Source organism: Solea solea, chromosome 1 (genome assembly GCF_958295425.1).
Source record: "Solea solea chromosome 1, fSolSol10.1, whole genome shotgun sequence".
Lineage (NCBI taxonomy): Eukaryota > Metazoa > Chordata > Actinopteri > Pleuronectiformes > Soleidae > Solea > Solea solea.
Genome location: NC_081134.1, coordinates 24,038,194 through 24,058,606, shown reverse-complemented (window position 1 = coordinate 24,058,606; position 20,413 = coordinate 24,038,194). Strand labels below are relative to the sequence as shown.

Here is a 20,413-nt window from a genome sequence, read left to right as displayed (position 1 = left end):
TGGACACAGTGAATCTACTGATGTTTGGTCGTACCCTTTGTCCGGCCTCCCTCATGCTCATACCATGGACAAGAACATGGTCAATCACAGTAGCTCGGATTTCATCTGATATCTTCGCTGACCACCTCGACCTCTTCTCACACAAACTCTTCCTCTCAGATTTCTATCCATCATAGGGCCTCACAAACCAGCGCTCTCTGAACTGGTTTATATGTTCCCTCACATCATTAGCCACAAGTGTGATCAGTTTTGAGATGTGTTCACGTGGTGACACCTGTGCTTTCATTGTGTTTGACTTTTGTCACCTGTGCTCATTATTATGCAGCACGGGTGCATCACAATGAAAATGTGTTGGCAAGTTGTGTCTAAACAGGTGAAAAGTGCTTATGGTTTTTGCCAAAAGAGTGATTGATTCAATCAGTGGGTTCAGGCAACTGAGCATGTGGTTCAGACAATAGGATTTAGTGTTTTAGCAATTGAGAAAAACTGTAACTGTAGTGGAAAAGCACCATCACCTGATCCTGGAGAGAACGACTTACCTCAGTCAACACAAGGCCGACTTACCTGTTGAACAGCAGCCTGAAAATGAAGGTGCTCAGGATCAAGCTGAGGTTGGATATGGTGTTTATAAGACAAGATGTACAAAACACAAGACAAGACGCACAAAACACATGACAAGACGTACAAAACACAAGACAAGACGTACAAAACACAAGACAAGATGCACAAAACACAAGACAAGATGCACAAAACACAAGACAAGATGCACAAAACACAAGACAAGACGTACAAAACACAAGACAAGATGCACAAAACACAAGACAAGATGCACAAAATACAAGACAAGACGCACAAAACACAAGACAAGACGTACAAAACACAAGACAAGACGTACAAAACACAAGACAAGATGCACAAAACACAAGACAAGATGCACAAAACACAAGACAAGATGCACAAAACACAAGACAAGACGTACAAAACACAAGACAAGATGCACAAAACACAAGACAAGATGCACAAAATACAACACAAGACGCACAAAACACAAGACAACATGTACAAAACACAAGACAAGATGCACAAAACACAAGACAAGATGCACAAAACACAAGACAAGACGCAGAAAACACAAGACAAGGCGCACAAAACACAAGACAACATGTACAAAACACAAGACAACGCGCACAAAACACAAGACAACGCGCACAAAACACAAGACAAAGTGTACAAAGACGCACAAGACAAGATGCACAAAACACAAGACAAGACACACAAAATGCAAGACAAGACGCACAAAACACAAGACAAGATGCACAAAACACAAGACAAGACGCACAAAACACAAGACAAGACGCACAAAACACAAGACAAGATGCACAAAACACAAGACAAGACGCACAAAACACAAGACAAGACGCACAAAACACAAGACAGCGCGCACAAAACACAAGACAACATGTACAAAACACAAGACAAGACGCGGAAAACACAAGACAAGGCGCACAAAACACAAGACAAGACGCACAAAACACAAGACAAGACGCACAAAACACAAGACAACATGTACAAAACACAAGACAAGATGCACAAAACACAAGACAAGATGCACAAAACACAAGACAAGACGCAGAAAACACAAGACAAGGCGCACAAAACACAAGACAACATGTACAAAACACAAGACAACGCGCACAAAACACAAGACAACGCGCACAAAACACAAGACAAAGTGTACAAAGACGCACAAGACAAGATGCACAAAACACAAGACAAGACACACAAAATGCAAGACAAGACGCACAAAACACAAGACAAGATGCACAAAACACAAGACAAGACGCACAAAACACAAGACAAGACGCACAAAACACAAGACAAGATGCACAAAACACAAGACAAGACGCACAAAACACAAGACAAGACGCACAAAACACAAGACAGCGCGCACAAAACACAAGACAACATGTACAAAACACAAGACAAGACGCGGAAAACACAAGACAAGGCGCACAAAACACAAGACAAGACGCACAAAACACAAGACAGTATGCACAATACACAAGAAAGTGCACACAAAACACAAGACAAGACGCACAAAACACAAGACAGTGGGCACAAGAAGCACAAAACAAGAGACAAGACACACAAAACGCAAGACAAGATGCACAAAACACAAGACAAGACGCACAAAACACAAGACAAGACGTACAAGACGTACAAAACACAAGACAAGACGCACAAAACACAAGACAAGACGCACAAAACACAAGACAGTGTGCACAATACACAAGAAAGTGCACACAAAACACAAGACAAGACGCACAAAACACAAGACAGTGGGCACAAGAAGCACAAAACACAAGACAAGACACACAAAACGCAAGACAAGATGCACAAAACGCAAGACAAGATGCACAAAACACAAGACAAGATGCAAAAAACACAAGATAAGACGCACAAAACGCAAGATAAGACGCACAAAACGCAAGACAAGACGCACAAAATGCAAGACAAGATGCACAAAACGCAAGACAAGACGCACAAAACGCAGGACAAGACGCACAAACGCAAGACAAGACACACAAAACGCAGGACGAGATGCACAAAACGCAAGACAAGACACACAAAATGCTGGACAACACACACAAAACACAAGACAAGACGCACAAAACACAAGACAAGACACACAAAATGCAAGACAAGACGCACAAAACACAAGACAAGAAGCACAAAACACAAGATGCACAAAACACAAGACACACAAAACACAAGACACACAAAACACAAGACAGTGCGCACAAGACGCACACAACACAAGACAAGACGCACAAAACACAAGACAAGGCGCACAAAACGCAAGACAAGACGCACAAAACCCAAGACAACGCGCACAAAACACAAGACAGTGCGCACAAAACACAAGACAAGACGCGGAAAACACAAGACAAGGCGCACAAAACACAAGACAAGACGCACAAAACACAAGACAGTATGCACAATACACAAGAAAGTGCACACAAAACACAAGACAAGACGCACAAAACACAAGACAGTGGGCACAAGAAGCACAAAACACAAGACAAGACACACAAAACGCAAGACAAGATGCACAAAACACAAGGCAGTATGCACAATACACAAGAAAGTGCACACAAAACACAAGACAAGACGCACAAAACACAAGACAGTGGGCACAAGAAGCACAAAACACAAGACAAGACACACAAAACGCATGACCAGATGCACAAAACACAAGACAAGACGCACAAAACACAAGACAAGACGTACAAAACACAAGACAAGACGCACAAAACACAAGACAAGACGCACAAAACACAAGACAGTATGCACAATACACAAGAAAGTGCACACAAAACACAAGACAAGACGCACAAAACACAAGACAGTGGGCACAAGAAGCACAAAACACAAGACAAGACACACAAAACGCAAGACAAGATGCACAAAACGCAAGACAAGATGCACAAAACACAAGACAAGACGCAAAAAACACAAGATAAGACGCACAAAACGCAAGACAAGACGCACAAAACGCAAGACAAGACACACAAAATGCAAGACAAGACGCACAAAACGCAAGACAAGACGCACAAAACGCAGGACAAGACGCACAAAACGCAAGACAAGACACACAAAATGCTGGACAACACACACAAAACACAAGACAAGACGCACAAAACACAAGACAAGACACACAAAACACAAGACAACACGCACAAAACACAAGACAAGACGCGGAAAACACAAGACAAGGCGCACAAAACACAAGACAAGACGCACAAAACACAAGACAGTATGCACAATACACAAGAAAGTGCACACAAAACACAAGACAAGACGCACAAAACACAAGACAGTGGGCACAAGAAGCACAAAACACAAGACAAGACACACAAAACGCAAGACAAGATGCACAAAACACAAGGCAGTATGCACAATACACAAGAAAGTGCACACAAAACACAAGACAAGACACACAAAACACAAGACAGTGGGCACAAGAAGCACAAAACACAAGACAAGACACACAAAACGCATGACCAGATGCACAAAACACAAGACAAAACGCACAAAACACAAGACAAGACGTACAAAACACAAGACAAGACGCACAAAACACAAGACAAGACGCACAAAACACAAGACAGTATGCACAATACACAAGAAAGTGCACACAAAACACAAGACAAGACGCACAAAACACAAGACAGTGGGCACAAGAAGCACAAAACACAAGACAAGACACACAAAACGCAAGACAAGATGCACAAAACGCAAGACAAGATGCACAAAACACAAGACAAGACGCAAAAAACACAAGATAAGACGCACAAAACGCAAGACAAGACGCACAAAACGCAAGACAAGACACACAAAATGCAAGACAAGACGCACAAAACGCAAGACAAGACGCACAAAACGCAGGACAAGACGCACAAACGCAAGACAAGACACACAAAACGCAGGACGAGACGCACAAAACGCAAGACAAGACACACAAAATGCTGGACAACACACACAAAACACAAGACAAGACGCACAAAACACAAGACAAGACACACAAAACACAAGACAACACGCACAAAACACAAGACAAGACGCACAAAACACAAGATAAGATGCACAAAACACAAGACAAGACGCACAAAACACAAGACAAGACACAAAACGCACAAAACACAAGACACACAAAACACAAGACACACAAAACGCAAGACAAGACGCACAAAACACAAGACGCACAAAACACAAGACAAGACGCACAAAACACAAGACAAGACACATTAAACGCAAGACAAGACACACAAAACACAAGACAGTGTGCATAAAACACAAGACAGTGCGCACAAAACACAAGACAAGACGCACAAAACGCAGGACATGACGCACAAAACGCAAGACAAGACACACAAAACGCAGGACAAGACGCACAAAACGCAAGACAAGACACACAAAACGCAGGACAAGACACACAAAACACAAGACAAGACGCACAAAACACAAGACAAGACACACAAAACGCAGGACAAGACGCACAAAACACAAGAAGCACGCACAAAACACAAGACAAGGCGCTGTTTGTTGGATTCACTCAGAGTATTGAGTGAAGTATTGAAACTTCATTAAAGTGACCGGAGTATTGACAAACCAAACCCCTGAACTGGAGCTGAAACTATAAAACTAACAGTGGAATTTACTTACTGACTCTTACCTGCAGGGTCAGTGCATTTGTTGTTTTAAATCATTATTGTTGTTGTGTATTGTTTTGTCGTGAAAACCTAGAACTGGTCCAGTGGCTTACACAGTGTTCCATCTGTTTTACTTCATTTAAACTTATACCATTGATGTCCAAGTGGAATATTTATGCCAAACCCATTAAAGCAGTTGTTCTCTTTTATTTTCTGTCATGCCCCCCCCCCCCAGAGGACAGAAATGTTTTCACGCCTCCCGAGAATTGAAATACTATTGAGAACCTGATCATTTTTATTTATTTATCTGTATAAACCACTGTATGTATGACACCTCACCGCGCCACCATGTTCAGGTTGGGTGGGTGACTCTACTCTCTTATCATTCTGGAGCCACAGACATGGACGACAGTTTCTGAGAAGCCACGAGACACTCTTGTTATCACACAAACACACACACACACACACACAGACTCCAAACCTTCATGATAAAGATTTCACTGAAACATTTTTTCATTAGAAACGTAAAACTCCTAAACCCCTTATATTAATATCAACAGTAGAGATTAAACAGATATTCATATAAAATAAATTCATATAAAATAAATACAAAACACACTTATTATGTCCATTATTCACAAAATCACGTTACGCTCCCTGAACCACTACACAACATGATCACCAAACAGTTCAAAACCACGTTATTGTCTTGATCCTGTTAAAGTAGGTAGTGTTTTTTTATATATATATATTCTGTGTCTTTGTATACAGTTTGTGTTTTACTGTGATTGAGAGATATAAGCCTCATCCACTGTGTTAACTTCACCTATTATATAACGAAGGATTCCCTGATCCTCACAAACACACTCTCACCACCTCTGAGTGAAAACGGGAACAATGGCAACTGCAATGTTCATAGATAATATGGAAAAGGACGTTGAAGCAACTTTTTCATTTGCAACCAAATTGCAGACTGACTTGAACTATGTACTTTTCTGTTTACATTGGTGTTAGAGGGCGTGCTGTCAGCTACAGGAGCTCTATACAGACGGTATGAACACGCGAGTCACAATGATTCTTTACATTTTCTAAAAAAACAAAACTCGTCTGTGCTCTGTCAGTGCGACAGGAGTTTACTGCTAGTTCAGTCAAAGGTTTGTCAGTAAGCAGAAAAGGATTGATATCGCACAGACTTAGTAACGCTGCACATCATAGGTTGTTCCTAATTTTTATTGTTAATATTAGTTCGAGGACCCCTGTGTAGGATGTTGTGACATATTTGGGTAGTTGCAAAAAGACGAAAACCCAGTGTTTGGCAAGACAAAGACGACCTGCACCCTGTGTCAAATGAAGGGCTAATACAGCAGGTGATGGTGAATAAATGAAAAACTTCCTCTTTCAGTCAGTTCCTCCCTTCAGGGTATGCCACAGTGGATCATGTGCCTCCATCTTGGCCTGTATTGTATTACATTTCTCCTCCACACTGAGCCTGTGAAAACCAAATGTACAAGCTGTGGTCTCCCAGAAGAACGTCACTGTTACCTTTTCCATTATTTACACAAAACACTGTTTGAATATGATGTTTCAGAATGTTGTTTTATACAGACCATAGTAACATTTCTTTATGTGACATGTACAGTATGTAGGGTTCTCACCTGAGAGAGGAGGAGTTGTTCAGTCAGTGAGAAAGATCACTGTGACGGGTCGTTCCAGTAATTTAGAGGATCAGAAGAGACAAATTCAATTCAGAAACAAGAGCGCACGCAATTGAGGCTTATCTATCTATCTATCTATCTATATATGTTTATGTATATATACATATATAGATATATCTATATACATATAAATATAAAAAAAAAAATATATATATATATATAGATCGATGATGAGAGCTGAGAATTTACCGATGGTTGCTGCTCAGCTCAGATGCCTTCAATCTCAATATCTCCCAACTTAGTCCAAGCATCAAAAGTGCCCATAGATATTGTACAATCTGTAAATTTTTTTTTTTTTTTGGTTGATCTCAGACAGGACATCAGGAAATAAAATGTTAAGTATGGGTAGGGTTGTGTCATTTTTGTTATGATGGAGACAAAAAGACAAGGACATTTTTTTTATTTCCTGTTATAAAATAAACCCTTTGCTTTGGGTTCAGTATTGTGTCACACATGGTACAGTCTGTGTCCTTCTGAGTATGTTGATGATGCCAATATTGACGGATACAGACAGATTATTATCAGAAAATACATCCAACACAAACACAGTGGATCAGACTGGACTCCAGCAGTGTACTGTAAACACACATAACAAGATGTAGCCAGACAAACCTTTTCCTCAATTAATTATTGCATATTTTACTGACTTCAAAACCCTTGTAATAAGTGAAATCTTAAAAATAATCTGTGCACTCATGTAATGTCACTGTCATATGCTGTATTTCTGTTTTTACTGTATATGTTCTATTTTATTATTATAATAATGTTTTATCTTTGTTTTTTTATGTATAAGCTGTTATAATACGTTGTCTCCAGTCTTTGATTAAAAAGGCCCTTTAAGAAAATGATTCAATTAAAAAATATTAAAATATAACACTTTTCATTGAATCATTTTCTTAAAATGTAGGACTGCAGGACCACAAATTCACTTCTTCTTCTTCTTTTCCTTTCAGCTGCTCCCTTCAGGGGTCACCACAGCGAATCAACCTCCTCCATCTCACCCTGTTCTCTGTATCCCCCTCTCTCACACCAACTAACTTCTTGTCCTCTTTCACTACATCCATAAACCTTCTCTTTGGTCTTCCTCTGGACCTCCTGCCTGGCAGTTCCAACCCCACCATCCTTCTACCAATATACTCACTATCCCTCCTCTGTACATGACCAAACCATCTCATTCTGGCCTCTCTGACCTTATCTCCAAAACATCTAACATGTGCTGTTCCTCTGATTGACTCATTCCTGATCCTATCCATCTTCGTCACTCCAAAAGAGAACCTCAACATCTTCATCTCTGCTACCTCCAGCTCTGCTTCCTGTCTTTTCCTTAGTGCCACTGTCTCTAGATCATACAGCATCGCTGGTCTCACCATTGTCTCTTATATCTTTCCTTTCATTCTGGCTGATACTCTTTTAAAACACATTGCCCCTGACACTTTTCTCCACCCATTCCAACCAGCTTGAACACGTTTCTTCACCTCTTTTCCACAATCTCCACTGCTCTGGACTGTTGACCCTAAATACTTAAAATCCTACACCTTTTTTATCTCCACTCCCTGTAGCCTCATGGTTCCACTTGGGTTCCTCTCATTCACACACATATATTCTGTCTTGCTGCGACTAACCTTCCTTCCTCTCCTTTCTAGAGCATATCTCCACCTCTCGAGCTTTTCCTCCACCTGGTCTCTGCTCTCACCACAGATCACAATGTCATCTGCAAACATCATAGTCCATGGAGATTCCTGTCTAACCTCATATGTCAGTCTGTCCATCACCACCGCAAACAAGAAGGGACTCAGAGCCGAACCCTGATGTAGTCCCACCTCCACCTTGAACTTCTCTGTCACACCTACAGCACACCTCACCGCTGTCTCACAGTTGGCATACATGTCCTGCACCAGTCTAACATACTTCTCTGCCACTCCAGACTTCCTCATACAGTACCATAGTTCCTCTCTCGGCACCCTGTCATAGGCTTTTTCCAGATCTACAAAGGCACAATGCAGCTCCCTCTGACCTTCTCTGTATTTCTCTACCAGCATTCTTAAAGCAAATACTGCATCTGTAGTACTCTTTCTAGGCATGAAACCATACGGTTGCTCACAAATGCTGACTTCTGCTCTCAGTCTAGTTTCCACTACTCTTTCCTATAACTTCATTGTATGGCTCATCAACTTTATTCCTCTATAGTTACTGCAATTCTGAACATCTCCCTTATTCTTAAAAATGGGCACCATCACACTTCTTCTCCATTCCTCAGGCATCCCCTCACTCTCTAAGATCCTGTTGAATAGTCTAACCAGAAACTCTACTGCCTATATCATCGGGACCAACTGCCTTTCCATCCTCAATGCCCCCCTAACTTCAGCTTTACTAATCTCTGCTACTTCATGGTTCACAGTAGTCACCTCTTCTACCCTTTGCTCTCTTTCATTTTCCTCATTCATTAGCTCTTCAAAGTACTCTTTCCATCTTCCCATTACTTCTGTGGCACCTGTCAACACAGGTCCCTCTCTATCCTTAATCACCCGAACCTGCTGGACGTCTTTCCCATCTCTATCTCTCTGTTTTGCCAACCTATATAAATCATTCTCTCCCTCCTTACTTTCCAACCTAGCATACAAGTCATCATACGCCCTTTGTTTGGCCTTTGCCACCTCTACCTTTACCTCCCTGTACTCCTGTCTGCTCTCTTCAGTCTCCTCAGAGTCCCACTTTTTCTTTGCTAACCTCTTTCTCTTTATATACTTCTGCACTTCCCCATTCCACAACATCACAAATTCACTTAATATTTAATATTAAGTGAATTTGTGGTGTTTAACTTGCAGTTAGTCTTGCAGTTATGAAATCAATAAAATAAAGAATAATGAAATAAATATAATATACAAATCAAATTGCAGACACAGAAGAGAGAAGATTTAGCATTTAAGTTCAGTTTGACACAACACTGTGTGTCGTTGATACAACTCTGTTATCTTGTGAATAACACACATCAGTGGCACAAATTCACGAAATATGGCAGAATTCCACCAGGAGCTCCTGCACTGCAAAACAGCCCTACACTAGAAATAAGCCAAATATTCTAAACCTACAAATACTTTCAGACTGCACCATCCCTTAAATTAAGGAAAATGTCCTGTGATAAAATACTTAAAAAATAGTCTTAGTCTTACCTTAGAATGGATTTTATTTGCACACACACCAATCCTTTCGTGTAAACCCTTGTTTTAGCATGTTACTGGTAATTAAATAACGTGTCTTATTTTGACAAAGTTAAAAATATTTTTTCAATATGTTATTATGTTTTTAGTACACAACTTGAATCAAAAAACAAAATAATTTTCCCACAAACAAGGCTTGTTTTAATTTCTTGAAAATCCATTTTTGCAGTGTCTGCCCCCTGAGCTAAAATCACCCTTTTCTTGATGTACTCTAACCACAGAGAAACTTTAGTTTACAGTTAGAAAAGGATAACATTAAGAAAAGTGTCATTATACAACCGAAATGGCAAAACAAAACAACAAGGTCAGATAGAGAGTTGATCAGAGTCACTGCGACTGACCAAATGTATCTAACTGAGCCACCAATGTGAATATAAGTTGACATTAACTATGTGCAAAGCAGTCTATATGTTACTATAACATTCACTCTGCATTTAGCGTCACTGTTGAAGTTTGCAACACTAACCTGGTGAAACAAAAGACTTCTTTTCATCTCTTCTCCAGGAAGACATTGTTCCAGTTTTATTTCAATTTACAATTTCAAAGAAAACCTTTGTTTACTTAAAAAAACTATTATCCCCAAGCAACTCAAGGGACATAGAGCTGTACATGTAATGTAATGTAGGTACAAACCTAACAGAGGCAGCAGCTCCCTCTCATCACACTACACCTTATTATTGTATGACAGGCTCCATCAAGGACTGTCCAGGACGAACCTGCCCAGGCTGTACCCTGCATTATGTCGGCTGAGCTTGGCGTGAGTGGGTGAGGCTCCATCTAGTGGTGTGATGACACAGATGCACTCAGGCACTCACTGCAGGCCTCAGTGCTGATTGGCTTCTGAGCTCCAGATCCTCTGATGCTTCACACATGTGTCTGATGAACAGCTACTTAAACACAGGTGTGTGTCTGGTTCACTTTTGCTCACTCTGTCTGTTGCTCTGTGTTTTTCACATCCACGTTTTCACCAAGGTAAAGTAGTGACGACTTTTCTACAGACTGCATGAAGAAGGCTGACATGTGATTGTGTGGAAGTAGTGTAAAAAAGTGTTAGGTTTGTTGTTGTAGTACAGACTCGGAGCCCGTCTGGTGACGTGGGTGGAAAAAAAAATATTCCGTGGCCTCGAATTAATAACGGGTGGCCACGAGGAATGTTAGTCATTTCATCAGTGACTTTCTGGCATCAGTAGCTTCAGCCGCAAACATGGACAAGTTTGATCTGATTTTGTTTTATTTTAATCTAGGGATGAATTATAATGATATCCTTAAGCATAGGCGCCGATCCCGTGGGTGCCCACTGAAAAAGTTGAGCGTGTGTGCGCGCGCGTGTGTGTGTGTGTGTGTGTGATCGATCGAGAGTGATCTTGTAAATAAAACTTTCTTCCCGAATTTAATTTGGGCACCCACGGGCAAAAAACCACCCCATCAAAATGGAACTTCATCATCTCGTGGCCACCTAATAATCATCTCGTTCCCACGCATTAAACAAGTCGTGGCCACGGAATAGGATCTGTCACCAGACGGGCTCTGTATTTTAGCAATGCTACAATGACCATACAGTGTAATTATTTTTCAGTCACCCTATTAGACACTTACCAAAAATAAGGGCAATATGTATGCAACTTTGTCAAAATAAGATTTCACTTTGTTATTGATGTTTATTGTATTTATGCATATACGTGTAAATCAATGAAAAGTGTAGAAAAACATCCGTAAATGAAGTAACTTCATAAATAGATTCTTATTGAAATGTAGAGTTAAGTTACATTGATGAATTCTGACCTTTTGTCATGAGAGATTTTGACAGGTTGGACTTGTAATGGCTTAATTAGCAGGTTATTTCTTCTGAAATCCTGAAGATGAATGGAATTTATACTGTCTTGAGTATTCATGATGTTTGTCAGGTCTGTGGATGTTGAGAAAAGCATCCTCTTCTGATGACAGGATTCTTCTATCATCATTTAATGAATTGCTTCAGCACTTTCAGGAGAACAGTAAATTAAATCCATGTTCTGTTGACCTCTGAAAAGTGCATTCAACATCCAGTGTAATCCTAGTGCCATTCCTAAACCCAGGGAACCAAAAAAATCACTGCCAAATCAAATGTGTCCCTTCATGCCAACAGACTAGAGGGGGAAAAGCCAAAAAGAGGAAAAATATTCTGCAGTGGAATGTCGGACTTCTATCTTAACTACCTGTTTTTAGGTTAAGCATGACTCTTCCTGGACCAACTGGCATGAACGTTCCCTCCAGTGCCAACGGTAACATTCTGAACGCTGAGACGCAGGATCCAGCGCAGCACGGCAACAGTCAAGGACCAGGACCTTCATCCCAACCCCAACACCATGTCCCACCCCGTCCTGTTTTCTACCTCCATGCTCCTCCCCCTTTCTTCCAATACCAGTGGCCCACGCCCTTCTCTTATGACCCCTTTGCTGGCTTCCTAGGCATGGGTGAGTCTTGAAAGTCGATGCTTTCATATTTCACTTGTATGTGGTGTATAAAATGCCTGCAATGAATGTCCCTCAGGACTAGTTTGTATGCAAATCTATACAAACTATTTCTCACTTGGTTTTATGACAGTAAATGTTCTCCTGAGGAGTTAATGGTTTTAGATCATATTCAATACAGCATGACATCCATTTTATTAAGTGATGCTCCAATTGAGTCCTATTTTTTTTTCAAATGGACTGTAGAGCATAAAGTTTTGGACGTGTACGTTTCATGACTGCAACCATGTCAGATTTTTAACTTTCTTTCTACTCCTCAGGCTATGGTATGGTCATGCCCCCATTACTCCCTACCCCCTACATGGAGCCTCCGACCTACATTCTGCCCCACCCTCAAATCCAGGCAGTCGACTACAGACGGTTGCTCCACCCACAGGTCCACATGCCTTTCCAGAACCCACCCTTCCAAAACCCAAACCAGCCCAGCAGAGTTCGACCTCCTCACACAATACCTGTAAGAGAAACCGTGAACTCCGAGGTCCAAACAGAGCCCACACACACAAATGGAGGTGGCTACGGTGGGAGAAGCCTATTTGCAAGCTCAGATTCTGGGCGTGGAACTGCCTCCAACTCTTCATCTTCAAGCCCCAGTTCCCAGAAAAGAGCCTCTGCAGACACTGAACAATATTCCATCCCTTTAGATGAAGAATACTTTCAGGTTGATGGGACTGTTACAAGTGGTGCAGTCAATGACCCCATTAATGTTCCACATACTACAGTTGCAAAACCAGTCAAATCAAGTTCCGGAACGCAGACGAGTGATAAAGATGTTGTTGGCAAGGAGAATGGTCCTCCTTGCAGAAGTGTTCACTGCAATATGTGGTCAGTGAGTTCTCAGGATAGCATGATTCCTGTGTGCAGCTCTTCCCAACAAGAGAATGAGGTTGGTAAAGAAAGACGCATCTCTATTCCTGACATTCTGATGAGCTGGGCAGGTGGCACACCACAATCCACCCAAACACAGTTGAAAATGGTCGAAAAGGTGCTGCCTCAGGACGAACGCAAGCGTATTTCCTCCCAAACGGAGTTGGAGCATCTTAAATCTAGTTTCCTGAGCCCAACTAAAACGCATCATGACCTATCATTGGCAGATGGTACTGATGCTAATGACAAGGGTCTATTAAGTTCTAAGGACAGTGAAGCCCTTTTCAAGATACTCAAGCTTCCTCTGGCATTCTCATTTGTCAGAGAAGACGAGCTTATGGAATTGGATGTTTCTTTAAGGCAGGGTCTACCCCGCAGAGAGGAGTTGAATTCACTTAACACATCCCTGAAGCTCCCAGGCGAACAAGGCAATGAGACAAACCTACATGAAAACTCTGGAACATTTTCTTCTGAAATGGTTTTAAATAGCTGTCAGACCAAGACAAAAATGAATGAGTCTATTTGGTCTGTGGAGTCTTTAGCCCCTTTTATTCCATCCAAGGAATGGTTGCTGCAGAACGGCGTAGTGGAGCCTGAAGTCATTGTTGAGATGACCGAAGAGTCTGACATTTGCCGTGTCTTGACCCAGAATGTCGACCCCATTGTCAAAGCTGGTAAACACAGGCAGCGTCACAGATTGTCGTCCTCCGACACTGTTCCAATGTCAGACAGCTGTGTGGTCTTCAGCACCCCTGCAGGAAAAAGTCCACTGACGATGCCACAGATGGAGAGTGACTGTTTGGCATCTGAAATGGAAGTGCTAAAGCTGGGTCAGAGCTCGTCTCCAGAGGAGAATCCCTTCCATTCTCAGACTTGCCTTCAGAGTGCTCACTGTTCCCTGACTGCTGTGGATGTGTATGAAAAAAGGTCTTCTGAACCCGAGGCTAATCAAAGCCCAAACCAGGAATCTCTGATTTTAAAAAGGCATCAGGATAAAAAGCCCAGCTCCCTTGACCAGGAAGAAACCACTCGGAGCTCTGGAACAGAGGATGAAACCTCATCTCCAAATCACCCCATTGTCTTGAACCCATTGGAGATTGAGGTGGAGGATGAAGCTCATGGTAGCAAAGACGCTTCCCTGAGAAAAGAGCAATTATGTGTCTCAGTGGTTGAACCGATGATGGCCCAAGTGTCTCCATCAAAGGGACAGTTAGTGGAATGTGGCATCCAGTCTACAGACCTGGAGTGTTTCTGTAAAAAGATTAAGGATTTAAACAGAAAACCAAACGGAGGGACTTCTTTAAAATGTTCAGGTGATTTCTTTTTTTTTTTTTTTTTTTTACTTTAATATTTTTTTAATTTACCTTTTGCTGTGTCATCTAATGTTTTGAACTGCATGTCTCATAGATGCCAAAAAAGCATCCAGAGGAAAGGAGGAAGGAATTTGCATGAACGGACAAATGCAGAGGAACCAGAAGAGGTGGCATCAGCGAAGGAACAGGGGGACAGGTAATCGATGCAATATGGCAAAAGTTCATCTCAAATTGTCACGTGACAACCACTAACCAAATTGAAATCATCATAAATGACCTTTCTGCAATCAAAATTCTGTCATGAAATATTATATGAAAATGTTTTTTTATATATATGTGTATGTATGTGTGTGTGTGTGTGTGTGTGTGTGTGTGTGTGTGTGTGTATGTATGTGTATATATAGATAGATAGATAGATAGATAGATAGGTGTATATTGTTTCATGTCAGAATTTTGATTGCAGAAAGGTCATTTATGATGATTTCTGTCATTTCTTTTGACAGAAAAGTACAGCAGCCACCAGGAAGTCTTCCATGGATTATATGGCAAACCTGGGAAACCTCAAGGTGGGAATCGAACCTCATTCCTCACTGATAAAGTGATTGCGCTGTGCGATTTAAAACTGATGCTTAATGCCTCCTCAGGCAATCTGGTGAGAGCAGTTGTTAAACTCTAGATTTCTAAAGACAATTATTTAACTCAGGATAGGAGCTTATGTCTTTGCTGGCATGAGTGCTCGCACAGTTGAGCTGCTCTCCATTCCATTTTGTGAATGCCTTACAAATGACCCAGTTCCTCATGAATGTATGAGGAACTGTGTCTTACAATCAATGTCCATCACATCACTCCCGTCCTGCAGCAGTTCCACTGGCTCCCAGATAAGTTCTGTATTAAATAAAAAATCCTCCTTTTTAACACGCACATCATCCATGTTGCCACTCCCTCTCATACCTGTTGTTAGTAGTAGTACCGGGGTAATCGATCCACTGCTGCCTCCTTCATTTCAAATTAAAAACCCACTTCAAACCAGCCAGGACACAACTAAATCATTAACAGTGCATTTTTAATAATGCAAAAATTGATGTGTTTCTATATAGATGTATATAGTGATTTTGCACACTTCTCTTTTTACAGAAAAGTACAGCAGCCATCAGGAAGTCGTCCATGGATTATATGGCAAACCTGGGAAACCTCAAGGTGGGAATCGAACCTCAGTCCGCCTGGTCTCCATTACAGTTTGTGAAGGGCTGATGAAAGACGATATTCCATATTTGGGGGTTAACATTTTTTATTTTCAGTTTTTTGGATTAGATTATTTAAAGGTCCATTATCACATTTCTTGGCAGAAACTGAGTGTAAAATCCTTGAACACTTTTATTTTCTGTAACCTTGGAATAAGCATTTCATGTACTTCAGGCATGGGTTTTGTGTTATGGAGGCTGCCATCTTGTAAGGCAAGGCAGCTTTATTTAGGCAACTCAATGGGCTTTACATGAAACAAACATTTAACAGTAAGAAATGGAGAAATAAAAACAATATAGAAATAAAAATAAAAGGCAAAATATAGGGTTGCAGCCAGGGGTGGAAAGTACCAAAAAATCTACTCAAGTAAAAGTACTGTAACCTTGATGAAATTTTACTTAAGTAAAAGTACTGGTGTAAAAATCTACTCAAGTAAAAAGTAGCAAATTTAAAATGTACTCGGGGTAAAAGTTACTTAGTTACTTCTTTTGGGTGAGTGGGGGGGTACAAGTACAAAAACATACACAAAGCTCAAACTCACTTTTTTGTTAAAGCAAACACATACAGTAGATTACAGATAGATCCCAATTACAGTTTCTCTTTAATTATTCAATGAACTTGCTATTTATTTGAACAGGAGCTGGTTTTCAGGACTCGGCACCATCAGGTGAGTCAGAAATAATAATCAGAAATAGTATCGTTTTCAAGTTGCACCGACGCACCTGTCGCATATTCAGGTGTACAGAGATACACATGTATCAGAACTGCACAAATAAATCCAAATTTTACAAAATAGTCATGACTTGATTAATGCCTGAGCTTTCATTCACATCTCACTGTATAAGAACTGAAAATCAACAGGAAACTGTCTTTAGCTCATCAAGACATAAAAGCAGAACAAGATTATCCCACATATGAAAATAAATGTTAACAAAACTCAGTTGAAGTGAAAGTCGTCGGCTCTGTCTTTTCACGGATCCATGATTAATTGCATGTAGCGTTATTTAGCTTCACGTGAGGTTATCTTACCTGTACATGCTTGCGCAGGTTGGGAGCACAGTTTTTGTAGGTGGATAGCAGCGTCTCTTTTGGCATACAAAGTTTACATCGCATGATGAAATTATTGTTATTCCCTGACTTGAACTCAAAGAAGTCCTTTAAGTCGTCCGTGCGTGTCTCTGTTCCAAATTCGACCCTTCTCCATCGATACACTCGTCTCCATCATCTTTTAGCTAGCTCCTCTGTGGCACTGCAGAGCCAATCAGATGGACACTTACTGGCACGCAGACACTTTTTTTTTTACTTTGTAACGGAAGCCATTTCAATTGTAACAAAGTAAATTACTTTCAACAATATGTACTTAAGTAAAAGTAAAATTACTGATTTTAAAACTTACTCAAAAGTACAAGTACACAAAAAACTACTCAACTACAGTAACGAGAGTAAATGTAACTCGTTACTTTCCACCCCTGGTTGCAGCATAAAATAATAATTTGCTTCAAAATGGACATGCAGTGCAAATGAAAGATTACAATTTAAAGTGCTTTGAAAGGGCTCAATCGTAGGCACAGGAGAAGAGAAGTGTTTTTTACCTGGATTTAAAAAATGTTCACAGTTGGGGCTGATTTTACTTGCTTTACTTTACTTTACTAAATATGTATGGCAGCCTGTGAAGGCAACTGTAGTTCCCTTTCTGTCCTTGAAAAGATGGAAGTGAACACTGCAGTCTAACATTAGTCAGTCATTTTCACACACTGGACCTTTAAATGCTGGCAGAGGTATGTGTGCACCCTATTGTTATACAATTTGAATTTACTTTGTTGTGTAGACTTCCATCAAAGCATAATCGCAATGAAGTAATAGTTCAAGTTTTTTTAAAGCATGTTTTTGTAAGTGAAACATTCATTAGATGGCGTTGACTTTGTGTGTGGCCCCCACCAGCTTTTATACACTACAGTGTGGAAGAATAAGGAGTTTACAAGTTTCACTTTCCTGTCGAAGACTGAACAGCAAGAACATTGGCTAACCTTTGTCAATATCAAGCTTTTTAGTGGCTTAAATAGTTTTTTTTTTTTCAATGTCACTACTGAGTACTCAGTGTGACCTGGCATCAGATTGTCGGGCAGATCCTGGTACTTGAAGATCTCATGTTAAAGTCACCACTGTCATTACCTGCATAGAAACCTGAAATATTTTGAAGTCTTGATGGAGAGTGACCTCAGTGATTTGCCCTCATCTCATGTAATGTTGCTCGTTGTCTCCCTAAATCTACTGTCTTACTCAGTCCTGACCTAAAATGTGTAAATTATTAATGTACAACGTTTCCTTGCGTATGTTTACTTTCTCCAGGTGGAAATGGAAGGAATCTACAATGCTGAGCACTGACCACTCAACAACATTTTAATCTATTTAATATTAAAATGAATTTAAAATTTAAAACCTTTTTTCAATAAATGTGATTTATATCATGATTTTGCTTTCTTTTCAAGGCATTTATAGCAAGTTATTCCTTTCTCATGCTCCTGACTGGTCTCACCACTGAAAATGGCTGCCACCCTCTTCACATGAAGTGAAGTTGGGTCCATGGTGTAAAGCGGTGTGTTTGCAATGACCATGTCAAAGGAATAAATGCACAAAGAAACACTTGTGAAATCTGGGTCAAATCCACATAAATCTAAACTCTTTGGATTTTGTGGTTGGTTCTTACGGAGCCCCTAAAGGGCCATGGGGAAAAATAAAATGAAACATTTCTCCTGTGCACGAGAAACCTTAGGTTGTGCTTCCTGTGTGTACGCCTCTAGACTCATTAAGAAAGTTGTATGTGGTGATGGTGATAATCAAGACTCCACCCTTCCCTGGAACAGAATATGACTTCAACAGTATGCAGGTATAGTGTAGAACTGAGTTATTTCTAACAGTGCTGCCAAAAAAATTACTTCCATTATTGATACTTTTTAATAGTTTTCCCTATTCATTATTTTGTCTATAAAATGCGCAGAAACAGTGACAAATTGTCATCCCAAGTTCTTTCACACCAAGCTGATGTTTCATCTCAAACGTTTTCGTCAAAAACAGGACAAAACCAGAAGGTATTCCATGTTTTGTGATTATAAAACAGAAAAGCAGCACATCTAGAACCACAGCATAATTAATTTCTGCATGCTAACGTATATATCGATTCGTTGATTCATTTTCTGTTCAATTGATTCACTGATCACTAATCACCACTTTTTTTTAATGATCAAGCAGTCTTCCATCATCACCAGACCCTTTAGAAAAAAAAAGACGAGTAAACATAGTTGATGTCCTTAATGTCTTCATGGAACCAAAACTACTGAATGCTGATCTAAAAATGAAGTTAAATAAAGCGGTGGACAGTGACGGTTTGTCAAGAAAGGTGTAGCCTACTCTGTGTTCTTGGAAGGTTTCTTTGAACAAGTACCGAGACTATGACCAGACTGTTCTGAGAAGGCATGGCAAGTTCTTGGGAGAGTGTGGTTGAAAGGAAACCTGTACCGAAGAATCACACCTGGACTGCCGAATCATACCTGGACCGCAGAATCACACCTGGACCGCAGAGTCATACCAATCAGAATATCACCACCTTTGTTCTTGCCTGTTAAGGACTTGGCCCAGTGGATGAAGAACTCCTGATGGTGTCATTTGCCAGATTTCTTTCTGAGGGTGAGCATGCATCACTTGAAAAAGCACTACAGGTCAACTGTTGAAGAGGACTTACTCGACGTCTTCTCGAGAGTGGACTCACACTGCCTGCCTTCTAAAGACAGCATTTTAACAATGGCACACAAAGCTCTTTAAGAAGCGCTCTTCAAGTTTTCACTCCAGTATTCACAATGCTGTCGTGGCATAACCCCTTTGTTTTGTCCCTTCCCATTCTGTGGCTTTTATTTTCTGAATGTACTAGGTAGTTACATGGTTTGGCCAATAGATGGCACCACGAGACCCCTGAATAATGCAGTTGCATGACGGTTCCAAATAGTGAACAACGTATTTGCAGCGAGAAAAGGAAGGAAGCAGTCACATAAGCTAAGTGAGCTGTAAGAAGAAGAGAGGAGATGAAGTCAGATCCACAATCTGATGACATTGTGTTACTACATTCAAATCTGAAACAAACGATTTTGACATTTTTTGCGTAGTTTTTGTTATTTTCTTACATTTTGTAAAGTAAAACATCTACGACAATACTCCTAAAATTTAACTCTATTTCGAGCACAAATGACTGCGAAGAGCTAGTACTTTGTAATCATTTGAAAAATGTTCAGTTCTGTGCTTCATTGAATCAGTCTGGGATTACCCGAGGAGACAGCCTAAATCCAC

The 20,413-nt window shown here is 40.5% G+C and overlaps 1 protein-coding gene across 1 annotated transcript; it reads left to right on the top strand.

Annotated features, from left to right (window-relative positions):
* Positions 1-11,037: 11,037 nt before the first annotated feature.
* Positions 11,038-18,543, top strand: LOC131465209 (uncharacterized). Its single transcript, XM_058637643.1, has 7 exons — positions 11,038-11,118; positions 12,352-12,599; positions 12,917-14,833; positions 14,928-15,029; positions 15,337-15,399; positions 15,968-16,030; positions 18,425-18,543. The coding sequence occupies exons 2-7, from the start codon at positions 12,359-12,361 to the stop codon at positions 18,451-18,453; spliced, it is 2,415 nt and encodes an 804-aa protein (XP_058493626.1). The 5' UTR covers positions 11,038-11,118; positions 12,352-12,358; the 3' UTR covers positions 18,454-18,543.
* The last annotated feature ends 1,870 nt before the right edge of the window (positions 18,544-20,413 follow it).